The 20,000-nt window shown below is 44.4% G+C and overlaps 1 protein-coding gene across 3 annotated transcripts in view; it reads right to left on the reverse strand.

The window, feature by feature from the left end:
* Positions 1-20,000, reverse strand: part of gripap1 (GRIP1 associated protein 1) — a 42,103-nt gene that overhangs the window by 14,033 nt on the left and 8,070 nt on the right. Inside the window, exons 8-24 of one of the 3 annotated variants that reach the window (XM_069660141.1) lie at positions 19,357-19,396; positions 17,463-17,533; positions 16,271-16,318; positions 16,126-16,157; positions 15,994-16,041; positions 15,813-15,912; positions 15,526-15,603; positions 14,699-14,791; positions 12,066-12,200; positions 11,663-11,758; positions 11,209-11,319; positions 10,762-10,863; positions 10,421-10,534; positions 9,260-9,337; positions 2,679-2,774; positions 2,511-2,567; positions 2,086-2,185 (exon numbers count right to left, since the gene is read on the reverse strand). In XM_069660141.1, coding sequence (XP_069516242.1) covers positions 2,086-2,185; positions 2,511-2,567; positions 2,679-2,774; positions 9,260-9,337; positions 10,421-10,534; positions 10,762-10,863; positions 11,209-11,319; positions 11,663-11,758; positions 12,066-12,200; positions 14,699-14,791; positions 15,526-15,603; positions 15,813-15,912; positions 15,994-16,041; positions 16,126-16,157; positions 16,271-16,318; positions 17,463-17,533; positions 19,357-19,396 — 1,399 coding nt within the window. Of the gene's footprint in view, positions 1-2,085; positions 2,186-2,510; positions 2,568-2,678; positions 2,775-9,259; positions 9,338-10,420; positions 10,535-10,761; positions 10,864-11,208; positions 11,320-11,662; positions 11,759-12,065; positions 12,201-14,698; positions 14,792-15,525; positions 15,604-15,812; positions 15,913-15,993; positions 16,042-16,125; positions 16,158-16,270; positions 16,319-17,462; positions 17,630-19,356; positions 19,397-20,000 lie in introns of all 3 variants that reach the window. The other 2 variants (XM_069660139.1, XM_069660140.1) reach the window with 2 other exon arrangements.

Below are 20,000 nucleotides of genomic sequence, written 5' to 3' on the forward strand. Positions count from 1 at the left end.
GGTGCTCTGAGTAGGCAGAGAGATAAGTAGGCTACTTTAAAATGTCTGATTCTCAGGTTTGTGCAGAAGAGCTTTTTAAACATTCATCACTGCTCATAGATTATACATGATGCTGAGGACTGCCCTGCACCGCGCTGAGAGTGTGTGAGAGAATGTGTGTGTGTGTGTGTGAGACAGAGGGACTGTTAAAGAAGAAAGAGGGAAGTCCAAGAAAGAACAGAGAGAGAGAGAGAGAGAGAGAGAGAGAGAGAGATCTGCACCAACAGACCAAAACAAGAAAACAATGCAGATAAATGGAGACAAACAGAAAGTGACAGACTATGCGTGTTTGTGTGTGTTGTTTTTGTGTGTGTTTGTGTGTGTGTGTGTGTTTTGCCAGCAGACGCCAGTGTGTCCACCTCAGCTCTGGGAATCAGAGCGCTGCATTAAATATTGAGCAGTAGGTTCCGGACTGAGCCAGAACCTCCTGACGCAGGGCGAGCACGCCGCCGATTATCGGACCCATCGGTCACGTTACAATCACATCGCACAGCCACTTAGAACACACACACACACACACACTCTGGCTGAGTACTGTTGTCTGTCCTTACTGAAGCATTTAAAGGGGAATGTCGTCCAGTTCAGGGGATTTAAATACTCTTTCCCACCTAAAATTAGCGTTTTGACGCAGTTTTTTCAGACCCGGGAAGACCTGCTTATAGATGCCGATTGTCTCTTTTCCCACCGACAGTGAAGTATCCTCCTGTAGGTCTCTTTTCTGCTGCGTCACCGCCTGACATCACAAACGTCGCAGAAGTCATCGACAGAGCATAGCATCACGCTGGAAAGGGGGACGGAGATTGGTGTGTCAACGCGGGTTTTGTGTTCGCATCAATCAATTCCCGATCGGAGCCGAGGCGATAATTTCCCGGGTCTACTGCAGAGTCATGTGACCCGGGTCTGAGTGCTGGTGGTGGGTGTTGGCGGGTGTTAACGGTTGTAAGCGGGTGTTAGCGGGTGTTGGCAGGAGTTAGCGGGTGTTAGCGGGTGTTGGCGGGAGTTAGCGGTTGTTAGCGGGTGTTGGCGGGAGTTAGCGGGTGTTAGCGGGTGTTGGCAGGAGTTAGCGGGTGTTGGTGGGAGTTAGCGGTTGTTAGCGGGTTTTGGCAGGAGTTAGCGGGTGTTAGCGGGTGTTAGCGGGTGTTGGCAGGAGTTAGCGGTTGTTAGCGGGTGTTGGCGGGAGTTAGCGGGTGTTAGCGGGTGTTGGCAGGAGTTAGCGGGTGTTAGCGGGTGTTGGCAGGAGTTAGCGGGTGTTGGCAGGAGTTAGCGGGTGTTGGCGGGAGTTAGCAGGTGTTAGCGGGTGTTGGCAGGAGTTAGCGGGTGTTGGCGGGAGTTAGCGGTTGTTAGCGGGTGTTGGCGGGAGTTAGCGGTTGTTAGCGGGTGTTGGCGGGAGTTAGCGGGTGTTAGCGGGTGTTGGCAGGAGTTAGCGGGTGTTAGCAGGTTTTTTTGGACCAGTGGGAAAGCAGCTTTAATGTTAGTTTCACTTCAGGTTCTGACTCACTCACTGTGAATTAAGTTCTGATCAATAACCTGCAGATAAACATGCACACAATATGTCTCTACTGTCAGCTGCTGGTTTGTTTTCAGACATTTGAAACCCTGGAGTTCCGGTTTATTATTTAATGCCATTTAGTTTAAGTCTCTTAGGTAATTAAAGTCTGGGGCAAACAGGGGGCATTAAAGCAACAGTTAAAGGTCTGGAGTGACCAGCAGCTGCAGGGATTTTGTGCTCTTTAATGCTGCACGATTTCTGTGAAACGTTCTAATAAAAGTGCTGAGCCCTTCTGGATGTCATGTTAGGACTTTGTAGTGTGGAGTGTCTCTGACATAAACCGGTTTTACTCAGTGCTTTTATTTTATAACCAGGTAGAGGAGGAAACACCTGAGGATGATTGAGCTCCCGGGAAGGTTAAGTGCAGAGATTCAACAACACTGTCACTGAAATGAACCACGACACAGTCAGAGCTGCATTCACTGTCTGTAGACCACAGACAGGGACGTGACATCATTGTGATATCATTCAGGAGTGTGTCAGGTGTGTGTGTGTACCTGTCCTGGTCTTGCTGTTGGTCAGTATCTCCTGGAGTCTCTCCTGCAGCTTGTCGGCTCTCTTCCTCTCCAGCTGCAGCTGCCGCTTCAGATCCTTCAGCTGCACGCACGCACACACACACACACACACACACAAACACACACACGTCACACACACACACACACACACACGTCACACAGCAGATTTACTTTCTAATTATTATTTTCCATGCCCGGCTGCTCTTAAATTACTCTGAAAATATTTTCTCTGTTTCTCATCTCTATTCAAATTCTGTCTGTCCGTCACTCCTCTACCCGTCTGTCTGTCTGTCAGTCACTCCTCTACCTGTCTGTCTGTCTGTCTGTCTGTCTCTCTCTGTATGTCTGTCTGTCCGTCCTACTGTTAGTATTTATATTCCATCCTCATTGGATGCTCATGAACTCACCGCTGCACTTCCCTTCTTCTCCAGGATCCTCTGTCCGTCCACGGTGTCCTTTATTTCCTGCAGAGACGGACAGATTCATGGAGCTCAACAGATTTTAAACACCTGTGATTCTGCACATGTCACCTGTTCTACCAAATGTGAACTGTGTCCTGATGTTTCAGCTGTTACCTGTTTGAGTTTTGCGATGGTGTCGTTGTGCTCCTCCTTCTGTTTCTCCACCTCCACCAGCTGCTGCTTCACTCCCTCCATCTCTGACTGCTTCTCCTGCAGCAGACACACAGAGACACATGAGGCCTCTACAGCTAAAGAAACCAGTCGCCTTTATAAAATGTCGTGCTCTGTTAAACGTCCATGTAACTCTGATATGCAGCCGCCTTATTAGAGTCAGATCAACGGACTGTTTAATCTGTTGTGTCGGAGTTTTTCAAAGGTCGTGACCTCCTGCAGAATCACGTTATGTGGCATCAGTGAGAGAATGACATGTACTATATATTTATTAAACTATGTTAGCTGTGTCACAGACTCAGACCTGACATTTAACAGCCACTTTAGACAATTACAAACCGTCACTATAAGAATATATGAAGGATTAAAGGACTGACGTCTCAGCCGGATCTGAAAAAACTGGTCCATGCATTTATGTTCAGTCGACTGAGTTCCTGTAACAGTGTGTTTACAGGTCTCCCTAAGGCTGGAGATATACCTGCTTTTAAACCTTGTGTTCGTGTACACAACCAGCTGCGACAGCTTCTGTGTGTTCAGTGGACAGAGCACACCGTCTGCACCGTCCCCGCTCCGTCTCTCCAACATGTTCCTCTGTGCACGGACGTAACGGCCCCGCGCGCTGTTCCTGTTTAGTTTTGCAGGTTTCCACGTCGACTTCTAAAACAGAACTTATCTGTCTGCAGCTGTTTGACAGCATGTTTGTCTCTGTGCAGCGGCAACGACACGTCGTACAGATGTGGATCATTGTGGACTCGGTCTATCGGCTCGTCTTCACAACTTTCTGCCGTTGTTGTCCCTGCTGCTGTGTTGACCCCGTCACATCCCCTCTGCCTCTACACTGCCCCTACTGGTCACGTGCAGACTGCAGCTCATGTGTGCGTGGAGTTAATTCTTGAGGAAGTGCACAGCCGACGCTGCAAACAGATGCAGGAAGAGCACGGCAGACATCACGCGCATGCAAACAGTTAAAACATCAATCAGAACTGCAGCTGATTCAGGACGGTTTTAATGAAGGCACCCGGAGGCGACTGGACCAGAGGGTGATCCATCAGACTTGTTTCCACCATGAAGGTCCAAATCAGAGCCTTTATTAACCCCCCATCTGTAACGTGTGCCCGCCCCTTTAAGACGTAAAAACAAAAGACAAAAAACCTTCAGAGAAACTTTTCTCCCTCTGCGGTGAAAACCTTAAAACAAGCCACCTCCAGTGATGCCCCCTCACTCCTAATCCAGCTGACTGAAGGATTAATTTAGAAAAAAAAAAGACATTTAATTCCCCTCTAATCTTCTGCTGCTAATTAATTTGACTAAAATCTACATTAAGAACACCCGCAGGCTGCAGCCGCCCACCTGACGGAGAAAAGAACCTGTAATTCTGCAGGAAAACAACCGAGTCTGTTAATTCCCTGTAATGTCACACACCTCTACCCTCACCGCGCACACACACACACACACACACACACACACCCACACACACACACACAGGCAGAATTAACTTTTGTGTTAATTTCTGAGGAGTTCAGATTTTATGTAACTGAAAACAAAACAAAGTCTATCCACAGTAAATGTTTTCAGTGATGCAGCATTAGGGGCGTGGCCTCTTTGAGTGACAGCTGGGAGCTGCTAGCTGTCTGCTAGGTGTCCCCTCAGCTAACTCAGTCACTGAACGTAACCTCTGGGCCGTGTTTGTGCTGTTGGAGCCTTTTGGAGATTTGTTCATGTAAATATCAGACAGATAATCTGTGTGTGCGCTTTATTGGACGAACAGAGCGTCCAACACGTCTCACACACTGTTTACACTCATTGTTTTATTTATATGTTAGCGCTGATTAGCAGCTATCTGTGTCTGTGCTCACCGAACCTGCTTGTTAGCTCGTTCACTGTTTGTCACACAGTGATGTGTTTGAGGCGGCCCGTGCGGGGAGTCAGGACTGCTGTTGGCTTTGGGTGGAGCGATGACAAGACCGTTTCCTCTCAACAAAAAGGTTGTGGCGGAGCGAGCAGGGAGTTAATATACTTTAGTCAGCTGTCACCACAAATAGAATTTCCTTCTCTGGGAAACATGATGGTCAACTAGCTTGTTAGCTAGCCAATGAATTAGCTACAGGTGTAGACTGTTTAGCTTTGATAACTTAGCAATTTGCTAACCCCTCCCTCCTCTCCAGCCCCACCCTCTTGTCCAAACAGCTCGTCACTTCTGGCTCCAAAAGAGACGGCGACGGCAGAAATGTGAAACTTGAGGTTTCAAAAGTGAAGTACACAAACAGATGGCCGACATCCTGGCAGCTACATCCTCTTTAAATATATACAGTCTATGATATATAACTTTATTTTTATGTTCAGAAACGTATAGCCTCAAATTATAGACATTATGAAAAACACTGTGTCCTTATAGATGAGACACATTAATAAATGAATCATTTGAATCTGATGACCCAGAGGAGTTCAGAGTCTCACAGGAACAAACTAAAGATGCAGGTGATCGTCTTTAACACGGTCCGAGTTCAGACAGTCAGACAGGAAACACCACGTGACGAGTGAAACTCAAACCTGCGCCTCTCAGCGTACCTGCCGAGCACCCGACCTGCTGCTAATTAGACTCCTTCCATCATTAATTAACTTTCCTATTAAGTTTCCTCGTCCTGCTCTTACAGGCAGGCTGTTATCCAGCAGATAACACACACACACACACACACACACACACACACACACACACACTCTCTCTGGAGTCCTTCAGGTCCCTCAGAGGACCACAGAGTTGGCCCTGTAATCTGATTGGCTGAGAGGCCTTGCTACACTGACATATCCCATGATGCTCAGCGGGTTGTTTTATTGCCTCGTTATCAGACTGCTGATAAGAGCAGCTTTTTGTGTTCTTATGAGCGTAGTTAATTGTTTGGGGATAATTAAGTTCATCTTGTTTTATGTGATCTCATTAATGTTGTTCTTTTTCGGGGAAACTCAGATTTCAGAGAGAACTTATCGATTTTTAACATTTCTTAATCTTATTATTTCCTTTTGATCGTTCATATTGAAGAGTACGTTTTCTGGACTGTGTGTCACATTCAGTGAGGACCAGGTGTGTCCCTTTAACGTGTGAAAGTGTCGTCTGCACGCCAGGAAGTCTTCGTATCCGTCACTACAGTCAGAGTACAACATTAAGACTGAGAGATACTGGAAACAATTACATGGTGAGATCTGAAAACACACAGTGCACAGTCCTGATCATAACATACAGCTCCTCTCGTTCACTCGTTCACTACGTAACACATCGTTCCTTGTGTTACATCAGGTTAATGTTGTTGTGCATTGTCTCTGCTCACATAAAGAAACAGAACATACACCAACAGAACATACACCAACAGAACATACAGCCAACAGAACATACAGCCAACAGAACATACACCAACAGAACATACACCAACAGAACATACAGCCAACAGAACATACAGCCAACAGAACATACAGCCAACAGAACATACACCAACAGAACATACACCAACAGAACATACAGCCAACAGAACATACAGCCAACAGAACATACACCAACAGAACATACACCAACAGAACATACACCAACAGAACATACACCAACAGAACATACACCAACAGAACATACAGCCAACAGAACATACAGCCAACAGAACATACACCAACAGAACATACACCAACAGAACATACAGCCAACAGAACATACAGCCAACAGAACATACACCAACAGAACATACAGCCAACAGAACATACACCAACAGAACATACAGCCAACAGAACATACACCAACAGAACATACACCAACAGAACATACACCAACAGAACATACAGCCAACAGAACATACACCAACAGAACATACACCAACAGAACATACAGCCAACAGAACATACACCAACAGAACATACACCAACAGAACATACAACCAACAGAACATACACCAACAGAACATACACCAACAGAACATACAGCCAACAGAACATACACCAACAGAACATACACCAACAGAACATACAACCAACAGAACATACAGCCAACAGAACATACAGCCAACAGAACATACAGCCAACAGAACATACACCAACAGAACATACAGCCAACAGAACATACAGCCAACAGAACATACAGCCAACAGAACATACACCAACAGAACATACACCAACAGCACATACACCAACAGAACATACAGCCAACAGAACATACACCAACAGAACATACACCAACAGAACATACAGCCAACAGAACATACAGCCAACAGAACATACACCAACAGAACACACAGCCAACAGAACATACAGCCAACAGAACATACAGCCAACAGAACATACACCAACAGAACATACAGCCAACAGAACATACAGCCAACAGAACATACACCAACAGAACACACAGCCAACAGAACATACAGCCAACAGAACATACAGCCAACAGAACATACAGCCAACAGAACATACACCAACAGAACATACAGCCAACAGAACATACAGCCAACAGAACATACACCAACAGAACACACAGCCAACAGAACATACAGCCAACAGAACATACAGCCAACAGAACATACACCAACAGAACATACACCAACAGAACACACAGCCAACAGAACATACACCAACAGAACACACAGCCAACAGAACATACAGCCAACAGAACATACACCAACAGAACATACAGCCAACAGAACATACACCAACAGAACATACAGCCAACAGAACATACAGCCAACAGAACATACACCAACAGAACATACACCAACAGAACATACAGCCAACAGAACACACAGCCAACAGAACATACACCAACAGAACACACAGCCAACAGAACATACAGCCAACAGAACATACACCAACAGAACACACAGCCAACAGAACATACAGCCAACAGAACATACACCAACAGAACACACAGCCAACAGAACATACAGCCAACAGAACATACACCAACAGAACACACAGCCAACAGAACATACAGCCAACAGAACATACACCAACAGAACATACAGCCAACAGAACATACACCAACAGAACATACACCAACAGATGTACTCCTTCTAAACTTCCTTCTAACTACTTTCCCGTTCTTCAGTATGAAGCAGTTCAGGGGAATCCTCACACCTCGTGCAGTATGCTAAACAAAAATACATTTTTTCAACCACCGTTTTTATCATTTCAGGACTTTAGAGTGAATCCTTGTCGAACACCTCTTTCCCACCAAAACGAGAGACCCCCTGATAAATGCTGATTGAGCCTCTCTCTCTGCAGGACGCAGAGCAGCACCCTGAAAGTAGCTTATAAAATCTTGTTACACCTGTATTCACACAACACTACACAAAACATGTGCTGCAGGTGAAGCTGCTAAAGAACATTTGGCGGCACGCTAACGCTCTGTACATGTGTTATATATACTTGTTATGTATATGTGTTATGTATATGCAGCCACAGCACGTAACTGAAGCGGCTTCTCGTGCATGTTTACAGGTGATACACACACTCTGCATGCAGCCATCAGCGGGCCATGTGCTCCGGTGAAAAGGTACACTTGTCAGGTCATTTGAGATGTTTGACGGTGAGAACTCTGCAAGTTTTCTTTTGTATCGAGCAGCAGAAAAGTTGTTGGATGGAGGTGTTTTACATTTGTGCACATAGACATGTGGATGCTGCAACAACATGTCCAGCAGTCCTACAGGCAGCAGTGGGGGAAGTATTCACACCCTTTACTGCTGGAATACCATCCTATTCAAATACTCTACTTACGAGTTAAAGTCCTGCAGTGAAATATTAAATAAGAGTTTGTAAGTTTCATCAGGAAAGTATCAAAATAAACAACTTTGCAACAACCTCAAACAGAAACTCATTGTGCAGGAAACACGATGATTAACCAGCTCATCTCTTTGAGAGTTTTATAACAGCGGAAAAAGTATTTATATCCTCTACCACCATCAAAGTACGACCACCACATTAAGGACGCATGATTTTGGATTACACTGACATTAGGAGATTCTTATTTCTGTGATTATGTTGCAATAAAATCATTAGATGATTATTGAAATAGTTGCTGCTGTTGCATGATCCTTTTGAGTTATGTGTGCAAAAATGCTCCTCACTCCTCCATCGCTGCGACTGCAGGTAAACAAACCTTTCAGTGCTGCAGCTGAGTGAAAGCGAGGATGAGTCAGTGTGGTCAAACGGCAGAGGAAGAACCAAAACAGGGATCAATCATCGCTGCAGAGCTGACAGATTGTTTCTCTGTAACAGACCGGCAGCGTTCACACGAGCCTCCTCCGCTCTGATCTGCTGTTAACACGGTTTAACCTGTCTGCGTTACCATGGAGACAACTACGCTTTAATTAGAAACACACATTCAATTAGAGCTGGACCCGATTCAACGCACACACACGCAAAAACACACAATGCACACACCTACACCGACTGCATGTATAAACAAACACCCACACGCTTATATTTATATTTACAAAGCACGTTCTGAAAACCATGTGTGTGTGTGTGTGTGTGTGTGTGTGTGTGTGTGTGTGTACCTCTAGCTGAAGTGTGTGTTCCTTCTGAAGGCGCTCAAACTCCTCCTGATGTTCCAGAGATTTTTTCTCGATGTTCTCCTGCAGAGAAATCAAACAAACAGTCAAAAAAAATGTAAACAAAAAGTTAAAGAGAAACTTTGGTATTTTAAACTTAGGTCCTGTTTTTACATATTTTATGGATCTAAACAGGAACACACAGTGTGTGAGTGTCTCCAGTAGATGTGTTCATCCTGCAGCAGTGAAACAGGCTGTAATGGCTGCAACATCATTCTTGATGGGTCAAAGGTCGTCCACTAAAAGTTCTTGTTGTTTCCACTGACAGGCTCAGATTGTTATTCTAAGTGTGTGACAACATGACAGAAAGGATCCCTACAGAGATAGACCTTTTTGTTACAGAGGAAGATGATTGTTTTAACCACACACAGACGTTACATCGCTCTCTGCACACACACCAGACTCCATTCATAAAAACAGGGATTTTACCTCACAGGACACAGGAGCTGCTGGTCTACCTCTGCTTAGTCCAGTTTGATTGTTTGGTGTTTAAAAGTATTATTTGGGATGGACAAAATATTTGTGTAACATTCAAGTCACTCAGTAACACAAACAAGCTAATAGATGGAGGTAGAGGTTCACCTGAAACTCGATGTCCTGTGAGCTTAAATCAGTGTTTTTCTGAATGGAGTCTGGTGTGTGTGCAGAGAGCGATGTAACGTCTGTGTGTGGTTAAAACAATCATCTTCCTCTGTAACAAAAAGGTCTATCTCTGTAGGGATCCTTTCTGTCATGTTGTCACACACTTAGAATAACAATCTGAGGCTGTCAGTGGAAACAACAAGAACAACGAGAATCTACCGGAGAAAATACAAAAACTGTTGAGATCCGAATGAGATGATTTACAGTATTGTATCACTCCTTTCACACAGTCTGACTCATGTCTACATTATTTAAATAAAACTGGTGTCGGAATAATTAAAACGGAAAATGACTGAACGCCCCCTTAAGATGAAACTCAGTAAGTTGGATAAACGGTGGAACCTGACTTGCTCAGTCGAGGTCACATTACGCAGAAACATGGCAGATTAATTGATTGTTTTATTGATTGTAAGAAACTTTTTATTGACTCTCGTATTGCAGATGATTTTATGTAAAGTGACCGACCTCAGCCTCCTTGAGTCTCCTCTCGAACCATCCTTTGGTTCCCTCCATGGACAGAACCTGAGCCTGCAGCTCCTCCACCCGCTGCTGGAGACCCTCCAGCTCCTTCGTACGAGCCTGAAGACACAAACAGAAAAGTAACCATCACAAGACAGAACAGGAAGAGACGAGCGGATTCTCACCACAGGGTCTTCGTGTTTTGGTTCTAGACGACACAGTTCTGTTTCATTTTGAGAGTCGGTAACTAACTCCTAACTCTGTAGCTTCCTCACTCTTGTTCCTCTGTTTCATTCAGCTTTCACTTCCTCTCCCCGGTGCTCCTCCTTCCTCTTCCTCATGTTTACCTTTTCATCTCTGAGCTGCTGTCGGATCTCCTCCTCTGAGCGATTCTTGTCTTCATGGAGTCCTCGGAGCTCCTTCTCATATCGAGCCCTCACCCCAAGAACCTGAGAGGATTCAAGGAGAGGAGAGGAAACAAGGGGAGCAGAAGAGTGTCAAACAAGGAGAGGAAACAAGGAGAGGAGAGGAAATAGGAAGAAGAGAGAAACCACAAGAAGAGGAGGGGAAACAAGGGGAGGAAATTACACAAGAAGAGGAAACAAGGAGAAGAGGGAACAAGGAGAGGAAAACAGAGAGGAAAGGAAACATGGTGACAAAGAAGAGGAAACAAAAATGATTTGTAGTTTTATGTATTTTTAAAACCTGACAGAAAGTGAAAGACACACAAATATAGAAAATAAAGACAGAACGTGAAAGCAGACATGAAACCCTGCAGTGAGTTCGAGGCGCACCTCCTTCTCGTGCTGCAGTTTGAGGTCTGACAGCGCCTCCTTGTGGTCAGACTTCTCCTGGTTCAGCTGAATGGCCATGTCATCCAACATGGCCTTCCTCTTCTCTGCTGTCTGCTCACGCACACACACGCGCACACGCACACGCACACGCACACGCACACGCACACGCACACGCACAAACACAAACACAAACACAAACACAAACACACTTAGTTACATTTGTGATGATCATTAGGGTGTTTATGATATTAATGGCTTTATGTGTCTTACTTTTGTTTGTGTATCAGTGTGTTTGTTCGTGTTCGTGTGTGTGTGTGTGTGTGTGTGTGTGTGTGTGTGTGTGTGTGTGTGTGTGTGTGTGTGTGTGTGTGCGTGCGTGCGTGTGTGTGTGTGCACGTGTGTGTGTGTGTGTGTGTGTGTGCGTGCGTGCGTGCGTGTGTGTGTGTGTGTGGACCTTCTTGGCCTCGTCCAGCTCCCTCAGCAGTTTCTCCTTCTCTTGTCCTTCGTCTGTTAGCTGCTCCAACAACTTCCTGTTTGCAAAACTCGACTCCTGAAGGAGCGCAGGAAGACGAAGGAGACATAAACACACGTCCGTTCACATTAAAGGGAAGTTTAGCTGATTTCCAGCCTCGTCTCTTTCCCTGACATGTTTATGGTCGGACAGTCGGGGATGTTCATTATGCGAGGGCGCTGCACGTTTCTGGCACCAGGTGTTGGATTCATGGATGAATAACATAAATACCTGGATTTTGCACTTCAGTGAAGTACCTGAGTAATGCCTATTTCACCTCTGCCTGCAGATACAACAATCCGATGATTAGAACCAGCGGCTGCTTCACCTGTGTGAGTGTTCTCACCTGCAGCTGGGAGTTGAGGTCGTCTCTCTGAGCTAACAGACTCTCCTGCTCGGCTCGTCTCTGCTGCAGCTCGGACGTCAGCGCCTCCTGCTGCTCACGCAACAGATTCATCTCCTGCGTCTTCACCGTCTGGATCTGCACACCAACACACACCTTTATGTTTGCATGTAATGAGCCTCCTTAAGTGCAGAGACGATGATGGAGATGTTTACATTGAGTCAGTGTGGAGCCACAGACGAGTCTGACATGAGTGTTTCACATGAAGCAAAGATAGGAGACAGGACATTAGTGATGTACAGGTAGATTACAGGTGACAGTAGGAGACATCAGATGGCAAAAAACAATCAAAGAAATGAGTGAACAGCGGAGAGATAACTGGGAATATTACATTACACAAGAAGATGGTAGAAGGCGGAAGGGCTGGAGCTAAAAGGGACGTGTTTTAAATAACTTAATGATTTCTGAAGGCTAGTTTATAATCATTGAGTCTACAAAATGTGAAAATACTCATCAACAGAGTTCTGTTTGTATCAAAGTCAGAGTCAGGTGAAGAGGAGGACTCAGAGAACATTCAGGTTCTCACAGAGGTACTAAAGATGTCAGGGTCACTGTTCAAAGACTGCAGCTGGTTCTAGAAGCTGTGAGTTCGTTCACATTGAAGACAGAAGAATATCACGTTTGATCGTCCAGCTTTAGAGGTGTTGATTTTCTAAGGTGCCTAGCTTTGTAATAATTAAGAGGAGTAAGTGTTCTTTGCATGTCCTTGGTTCCTTTATTAGTTTCAGACCATCAAACGAAAGATCTGATGTTTAACTACCTGTTCAAGAGCGCACAGACTGGTCCTCAGATCACTGCTCTCCTGTAAGACGGCTAACAGGTCCATGCTGAGTTATGTGTTCTAGATAACCATCTATACGATCAGACGAGGGCTGCACCGGACTGGATTTTTTGCCGATAGTTGATACCATGCCTGCTCTTACTGTAGTGGCCAAATACTGCCATACCGCAGACATCTTGCACCCTTCTTGACAGAAGAGGTGTTGTACCAAAGGTCACATGTCTGATCACTCACGTTTCTGAGCGCACCTGAATGCAGCATCCCCCCAAAACACGGCAGTGAGGGAGACATGCCCAGACGTGTTTACTGCACCGGCTACGGAGACATCAGTGATCGCAGACGGACTCTTTTCATCGTGTGTGCGTCCATTAATATGCGAGTTAGTTTTGCTCTGATGTTTATGTTACTCTCTGTTTTCAGCGTGTTCGATGTTCAGTCGGTAAAATGAGGAGAATGTGAGCTAACTGTGAGCTAGTTAAGAGCTGTGAAAGTTGTGTAACTTCTGTTCATCGGCTCGAGTTTCTGAGACTGTTTATTCTTTATTTGTATATTGTTGATAACTTTGTGCAGGCAGTGCGCGCACACTCATGCTGAGTCAATGTCGCAGCTTTATGTCAATCTTTTTTAGGGAATCATCGAGCGTTTAGGCAGAATCAAAGTGTTTTATCTGCGGAAAATATCAGCAGAAAAATGACTGCTGATGCCGATAATATCGTGCGTCCCTAGATCACACCTAAAGTGTAAAACTTGACATTAAGGGCAGCTAGGACACAAGAAGATAACATGGAGATTATTTCTCTGCAAAGTGTATATTTGACCCGTTGCAGGATGCCTTCAGACGTCTGTCCGACGGTCGAGGTTATGTTCAACAATTTACACCCCGAAGGCCCGCTCCAGAGCCGCTCAGTTCTAGTCGATATTCTTTGTGAACTCAAGAGAGCTCCTGAGAGGTCGGGCTCCTGAGAGGTCGAGCTCCTGAGAGGTCGAGCTCCTGATTTGAACTTGTTCCCTTTGACATGTTCTAGATGGAGGGTCCAGTTTCTCATGAAGGATTACTTTTACAACAATCAATAACAGCAATTATTCAGGCATGAGTGTTCTCTCTGCTCTGTGGTTCTAGGTCACTTGAAGGGTTCTCAGCTTTGCATTAATCAGATCAGTATCAAGGGATGTGGTCAAGGTTAGTTTCAGACTGTGGGTCTAAAGGGATCTGGGTTCTACGTTCTAAGTCTGACTTATAATTACCTGTTCAAGAGCACACAGGTTAGTCCTCAGATCACTGTTCTCCTGTAAGAAGGGTCACAGTTCCAACTTTATGTTCTACAGATTCTTGTTTAGACTCAGAGTTTAACTGTATTAAGGTTCTACACAAACTTCCCTGTAGAACCTTGTTTGTTTCAGATGTCGGTAATGGTTCTATGTAAGGTCCACGTGTATCACCTGTTCAGCCTGTAGCACACTGTTTTTGGGGTTACACTTCTAGGAGGATGTTCTCTTGGTTTATCATCTGTTCTAGGTTAGTCCAGGTACATGAAATGCTGTTAGGTATCTATATAATGTCCGCCAGGTGTATTACCTGTTTTATGGCAGCTATGTTAGTGCGTGCACTATTTAGGGGTTACATTAGTTGATGTTCTCCAGGTATATGACCTGTTCTACAGCAGTTAGGTTAGTCCTCGGAGATAGTGTGGTGTGTAAAGTTCTCCAGGTATATGACCTGTTCTACAGCAGTTAGGTTAGTCCATAGAACTCTGTCCAGGTTAAACCTCCAGCTGATGTTCTCAGGGTATATTACCTGTTCTAGCGCAGCTAGGTTTGTCCTCAGAGCATCGTTCTCCTGCAGGATGTTGTCCACCTGCTCCTGACTGACTGCACTCTGACTGGCTACCTGCAGTACCAGCGCACCACAGGCAGGGGGCAGCAGAGAGAACAGGGCAGAAAGAACCCAAAAGAAGAGAAGGAGACCCACAAAAAAAAGACAAGGAAGAAAGAAGAGAAGAAGAGAACAAGAGAAGGAGAAGCAGGTGAGAAACACACAGAAGGAGAAGCAGGTGAGAAACACACAGAGCTATTCCACTGCCAAAGTGATCCTGGAGAACACATCACTGATTTACTCCTTCAGCTCTGTTTCCCTTCTTTCTTACACGAGTCTTTGTCTTCCTGTTTGACTGTTCCTGACTGAATCACGCTGGCAGGGAAACATCATCACAGAGAGGTGTGAGAGCAGAGCAGCTGGCGCCTCCTCCCTCACCTCACTCCTCCAATCCGTACCTCTATCTACCTCCTCAGCCCTCGCTCCCGCACTGGAAAGACTTCCCATCAGTTGTGAGTGTAAATCAGGTTAAACTTTGTCCTAGTAGGACGTTTATATTGTAGCTTCATTATCTGCAAATGTTTGAGGAGAATTGTGAAACTGATCGACGTGTGACTTTGAGATGTTAACGACGTAAATGTGCCTGTTTGCAAAGGTTGTCTTTGCCCAGAGTCAGGCCTCACAGGCTCACAGGCTCAACATGTCCTCCATTCAGGTCGTCTTTCTCTCCAAATGTGTTTAAAGTATCATTTCATCACTGTGAACTCATCTCATACTCACTTCCTGTTTCCTGAATGTATGTGTGTTACCTGGTCCTTCAGGTTGTGCAGAGCCAGTTCATGTTCTTTGTCTTTGCTCTGCAGCTGCTCCTTCAGCTCTGCCGTCATCTACACCAAAACACAAACAGGACAACAAGACTTTAACTTCTGCAGCCGGAGTCGAGGCCCTGCGAGGCTCCAATGATCGATACAGATCAAACAACAAACTAAAACATGGGGGACAGCTTTTCTGTTCTTTACAAGTAGTGGGACAGAAAAGTAAAGATCATTTAGTCGCCATGCAAAGGAAGTTTTGCGTCTTGTTATTGAGGTCTCACCTGATTGGCTGCCATGTGGTCCGACTGTAGCTTCTGGATGCGGAGGTTCATGGCCTTCAGCTCCTCCTCTTTTCTTTGGTTGATCTCATCGATCTTTGTCCTGCAGAGACACAGACAGGAGCAGCAGCATGAGTTTAGGAGCACCTGTAGTTGTATTACCAGCAGTATAAGTGATTCTGACCTGCTGTCGTTGTACAGAGCCTCCTTCTCTCCCTGCAGACGCTGAAAACTGCAGAAACACACTTTCACTTTCTGATCTTTGATGAGCATCCAGCATCAATAAGAAATGTTGTGTAAGTGTTTGACCTCTCACCTCTCCTGTTTCTTCTTTAACTTGTCAGACAGCTGTAGGAGAAGCAGACGGGGAATCTGAATTCAAACGTTTCCTTTCTTCTTTAAAAACATGATGACAGCTTATTATCTAACAGAGTATTTCAGTAGCTCAGGATGTTTCGTACCTTTGTAATCTCCTCCTGCAGTTTGGTGATTTCAGCCTGTTTGGACGCCTGCAGGAGACAACACACAGATTCAGACTCGAGGGACTAACAGAGAAACAAACATTTTTAGGCACTTGTACATTTCAAGGCTGCTTCTAATAACTCGTGCAGCTGAAGCATTTTCGCCTCTTCACATAAATTGCGTCTCGCAGCACAAATCTTCTTCTTACGTCTCATTTCACAATAAGATGTCTTCATGTTGGTCGTACGCACACGGAGAATAAAGGTTCACAGCAGCTCTGTCAGGAGTAACCCGACATCCTGACCTAACTGATTGTGTTTACTTTGCTTTAAATATTTTAATTGTTCTTTTAATCTTTATTGTCTTATTGATCATTTAAAATACATGAAGATGATGATGATTTCAGTTTGCTGCACATTCATCGCCGAAGTTTTTCCCGTTACCGAACAACCAGAAGATTATGAGACAAGGAAACGAGGAAACGAGGAAACGAGGAAACGAGGGGGAACGTTTCCCGATGAGCTCGGACTACAGAGACACAACACTCCTGTATGTGCCCATCAGACACCTGAGTGGAGGTAGATAGATGTTCATCTGCTGTTTTTCACAGCAAACATTTGTACATCCAGCTCAGGTGTTCATAGCAGCATTAATGATGGCTGAATTCCATTTAGCTGCTTCAGTTTCATGGCCCTGGGGCGTGCATGCTGACTGCCTGTCATGGCTTTCTCAGACAGCTGAATAGAACAGAACCATTGTTAAAGTAATGATTAACACCTGTGCTTTTCCTCCTGTTGGATGTAAAAACGTCCGCTGTGAAAAAAGCTAATTGTATTGACATCCTTTCAGGTAAAGTTTCCAGACATTTAGATTCACTCAGAGATAGGACATAAGTTTAGTGTCCTAAATGTGCTGATTCCACCTGTTTCTGATGTGATGAGTGATTTAAGGTGATTGTATCAGAATAACAGTCTCAGCTGCTGTGTGCATTAAGGAGGACGAGGACAACCAGAACTAAACTACACGAGGACAGAAAATATTCACACATTTAAACACTGATCTGTTTTTAATGCACAGATTAACAAGTGTGTAGAAAGTGGTGTGTGCGTGTGTGTGTGTGTGTGTGTGTGTGTGTGTGTGTGTGTGTGTGTGTGTGTGTGTGTGTGTGTGTGTGTGCGTGCGTGCGAGTACCTCCAGGTTGTGGATCTGCTCCCTCAGCAGCCTCTTCTCCTCCTGCTCGGTGTTCAGTGCCATCTCCAGCTCTGGTCCAAAGCAGTGAGTTATTGGACAGAGAGCAGCCGACCAGCCTAGCGCTGCCTGCTTAGCTACAATCTTCTCTACGCTCTTCTCTGACAGGCCTAAAGGGGGCGCCGCACACAGCAGGGGGCAGTCTGTTAGGCCAGACACACACTACACCGGCTGAGAGCTCTACATGCTTTCTGTCTGCAGGACGGGGTCGATCAAATCGGAGTGTTTCTGGCTGAGCTGCAAAGTCAAACATCATCATGTGCTGAGGTGCGTTCACTGACAGCACGTTAATCTGAACTCTGCCATTAAACTTTATTAAATAAGATGCTAAAAAATGTTGAAACACTCATTAGTTGTTACCATGATGGACACTTTCCCACATCAGTCTCACATATTGATTCACACCATAAGATGCTACGAGAGGTTAAACTGTACAGAGGCCGCGGATCACAGACAAGTGCAGGACTAAGTCTAAACACTTCAGGCTGCTGCCTGGGTTTATTTTTCTGATGCCTTTTCTTTGCATTTTCATATTTTCTTCTTTTTAACACTATTTTTGTTTTGTTTTAACACATCACATCATTTGCTCAAAAAAATAAAAAACTCTTACTGATGACAAACTATGAGGCTGAGTGTGTCTGCAAAGTCTTCTATACCAGTGTCAATATAAAACCTATGTGTCTGTGTTGTTCATTAATACTACCTTTACTTAACTTTGAGATAACAGCTTAAACCTGTAAGACTGAAATCATGAACTGATCAGAAAGAAGTAAAACCTGCAAAAACTTCAGACACGTTTTAAACTCTGTAGAAATAAAATATACATTTCATGTAATCTCTAAAAACACTTATTTGTGGCCTTGTGAGCGTTAACATCTGTCTTCATCCTCACACCACCCGCTCTGCCTTCGGACATGTGCAGCTCAACAGACTCGTGGTCTGCGTCATATTTGCAACAAGAGTTTGAATCTTTGGATTCTGCAGGAAAACTGGAGTTTGAAACACATTAAAGTTAACAGGTGTAAGTTAGTGTTGGCTTTGCAGCTGTGCAGAAAACTCCACCTTTATGAGGCTGCACTTGTACAGCAGGGTGAAAATCCTGGGTCAGCTTGTAGTGTGTGTCTGCCCTGAGACAGCGAGCTGCTCTACGCCTTGATAAAGCCAGGCTGCAGGTTCACCGCTCATTCTCAAATAGAAGCCACATTTCAAACATGATAATAATAAAAACTCTCTGTTGTGTTTGTTGTTGTAACTGTGCAGGACTAAAGACTTTGAGCAGACGAGGTACATTAAAGCAAGTATTTGAGAATTTATGGCAACAAGCTTCCAAAAAGCCACAAAATCAGTTTGCAGAAAATAATCTAATAAATTAACAGTTCAGTCAAAAGGATGTCACCACTGTTTGTCAATGCAGTTTAAAGCTGGTAAAGTGATGCGTTCAAGGACATCAACATGAATCAAAGCAGACTGACCCTTTAAGTTAAAGCCAGACAACAACTGGAAGAATCAGCTGTATGATTTAGAGTGATTTAAATGTTGCTGACAATAATCTGACATTCAGCGTCATCCTTTAACGAGAAAAACGGCTCGTAAGCAGAAAGACACGGCGACCTCACAGAGCAGAACTCCTGTTTCTGATCATGGGACACTTAAATGTTTCACTCGTCTATGACGGACATGTTGTCCTGTCCGACTGTGTTTATGATCACAAGAGTTAAAAAGCACAGAAGCTAGGTTTATTATAATGACAGCAGAGAGTTATTAAAGATCTCATGACAGAACAGGAGTTCCTGCTTTAAAGAGAAACGCTTCTAAGAAGTGAGAAACAGAAACTCACCGTGCAGCTGCTTCTCGGTTTGTTCCCGCTGAGCCACCGTCTGAAAACAGGGACAGGAAATACAGAAAACAACATAAACAAAATAAAACACATAATTAAATTAAATTAATTAATTAAAATTAATTAAATGTAGATAGCAAAGATGATGTGCAGAGAATTCAGAAAGACTGAGCACCGAACATTTTCAGAATCAAACTATTATTACAAAGGTGTCAGGTGTCTCATCAGCCTCAGAGAGCTAGCTAGCATGCAGCATGGTTGTTGAGCGGGGAGTTTGACTTTACAAACTGTAGAGGAATGCAGGACAAACCCGACACTATGCCCAGAGACGGTGTGTCGGCTGGTGCTCAAAAACACTAAAGTGATCTGTGACACATTTTTAAGGCAGACGGAAACAAACAACAAATCAGCTCTTTGTTTAAATCTGTGTCTCTTTGTCGCTCTTTGGCTGCAGCTAAAGCTAACTCAGCTTGTTTCTGTAATAACTTAAGATCTGTTTTTTGTTAAATAGACTTTAATCCAAAAACAGTTTGTTCAATCGTTCAGGAATGTGTATTAAATTTAGGGCATCATTACTCGGCCTAAATATCAGGAAAACACATCTAAATCCTTTAATACAGTCAGTAAAACATTTCTTAGCATCA

The sequence above is a fragment of the Semicossyphus pulcher genome, unplaced genomic scaffold (genome assembly GCF_022749685.1).
Source record: "Semicossyphus pulcher isolate SPU_LCO1_2020_fin unplaced genomic scaffold, fSemPul1.0.p SCAF_13, whole genome shotgun sequence".
NCBI classification, from domain to species: domain Eukaryota; kingdom Metazoa; phylum Chordata; class Actinopteri; order Labriformes; family Labridae; genus Semicossyphus; species Semicossyphus pulcher.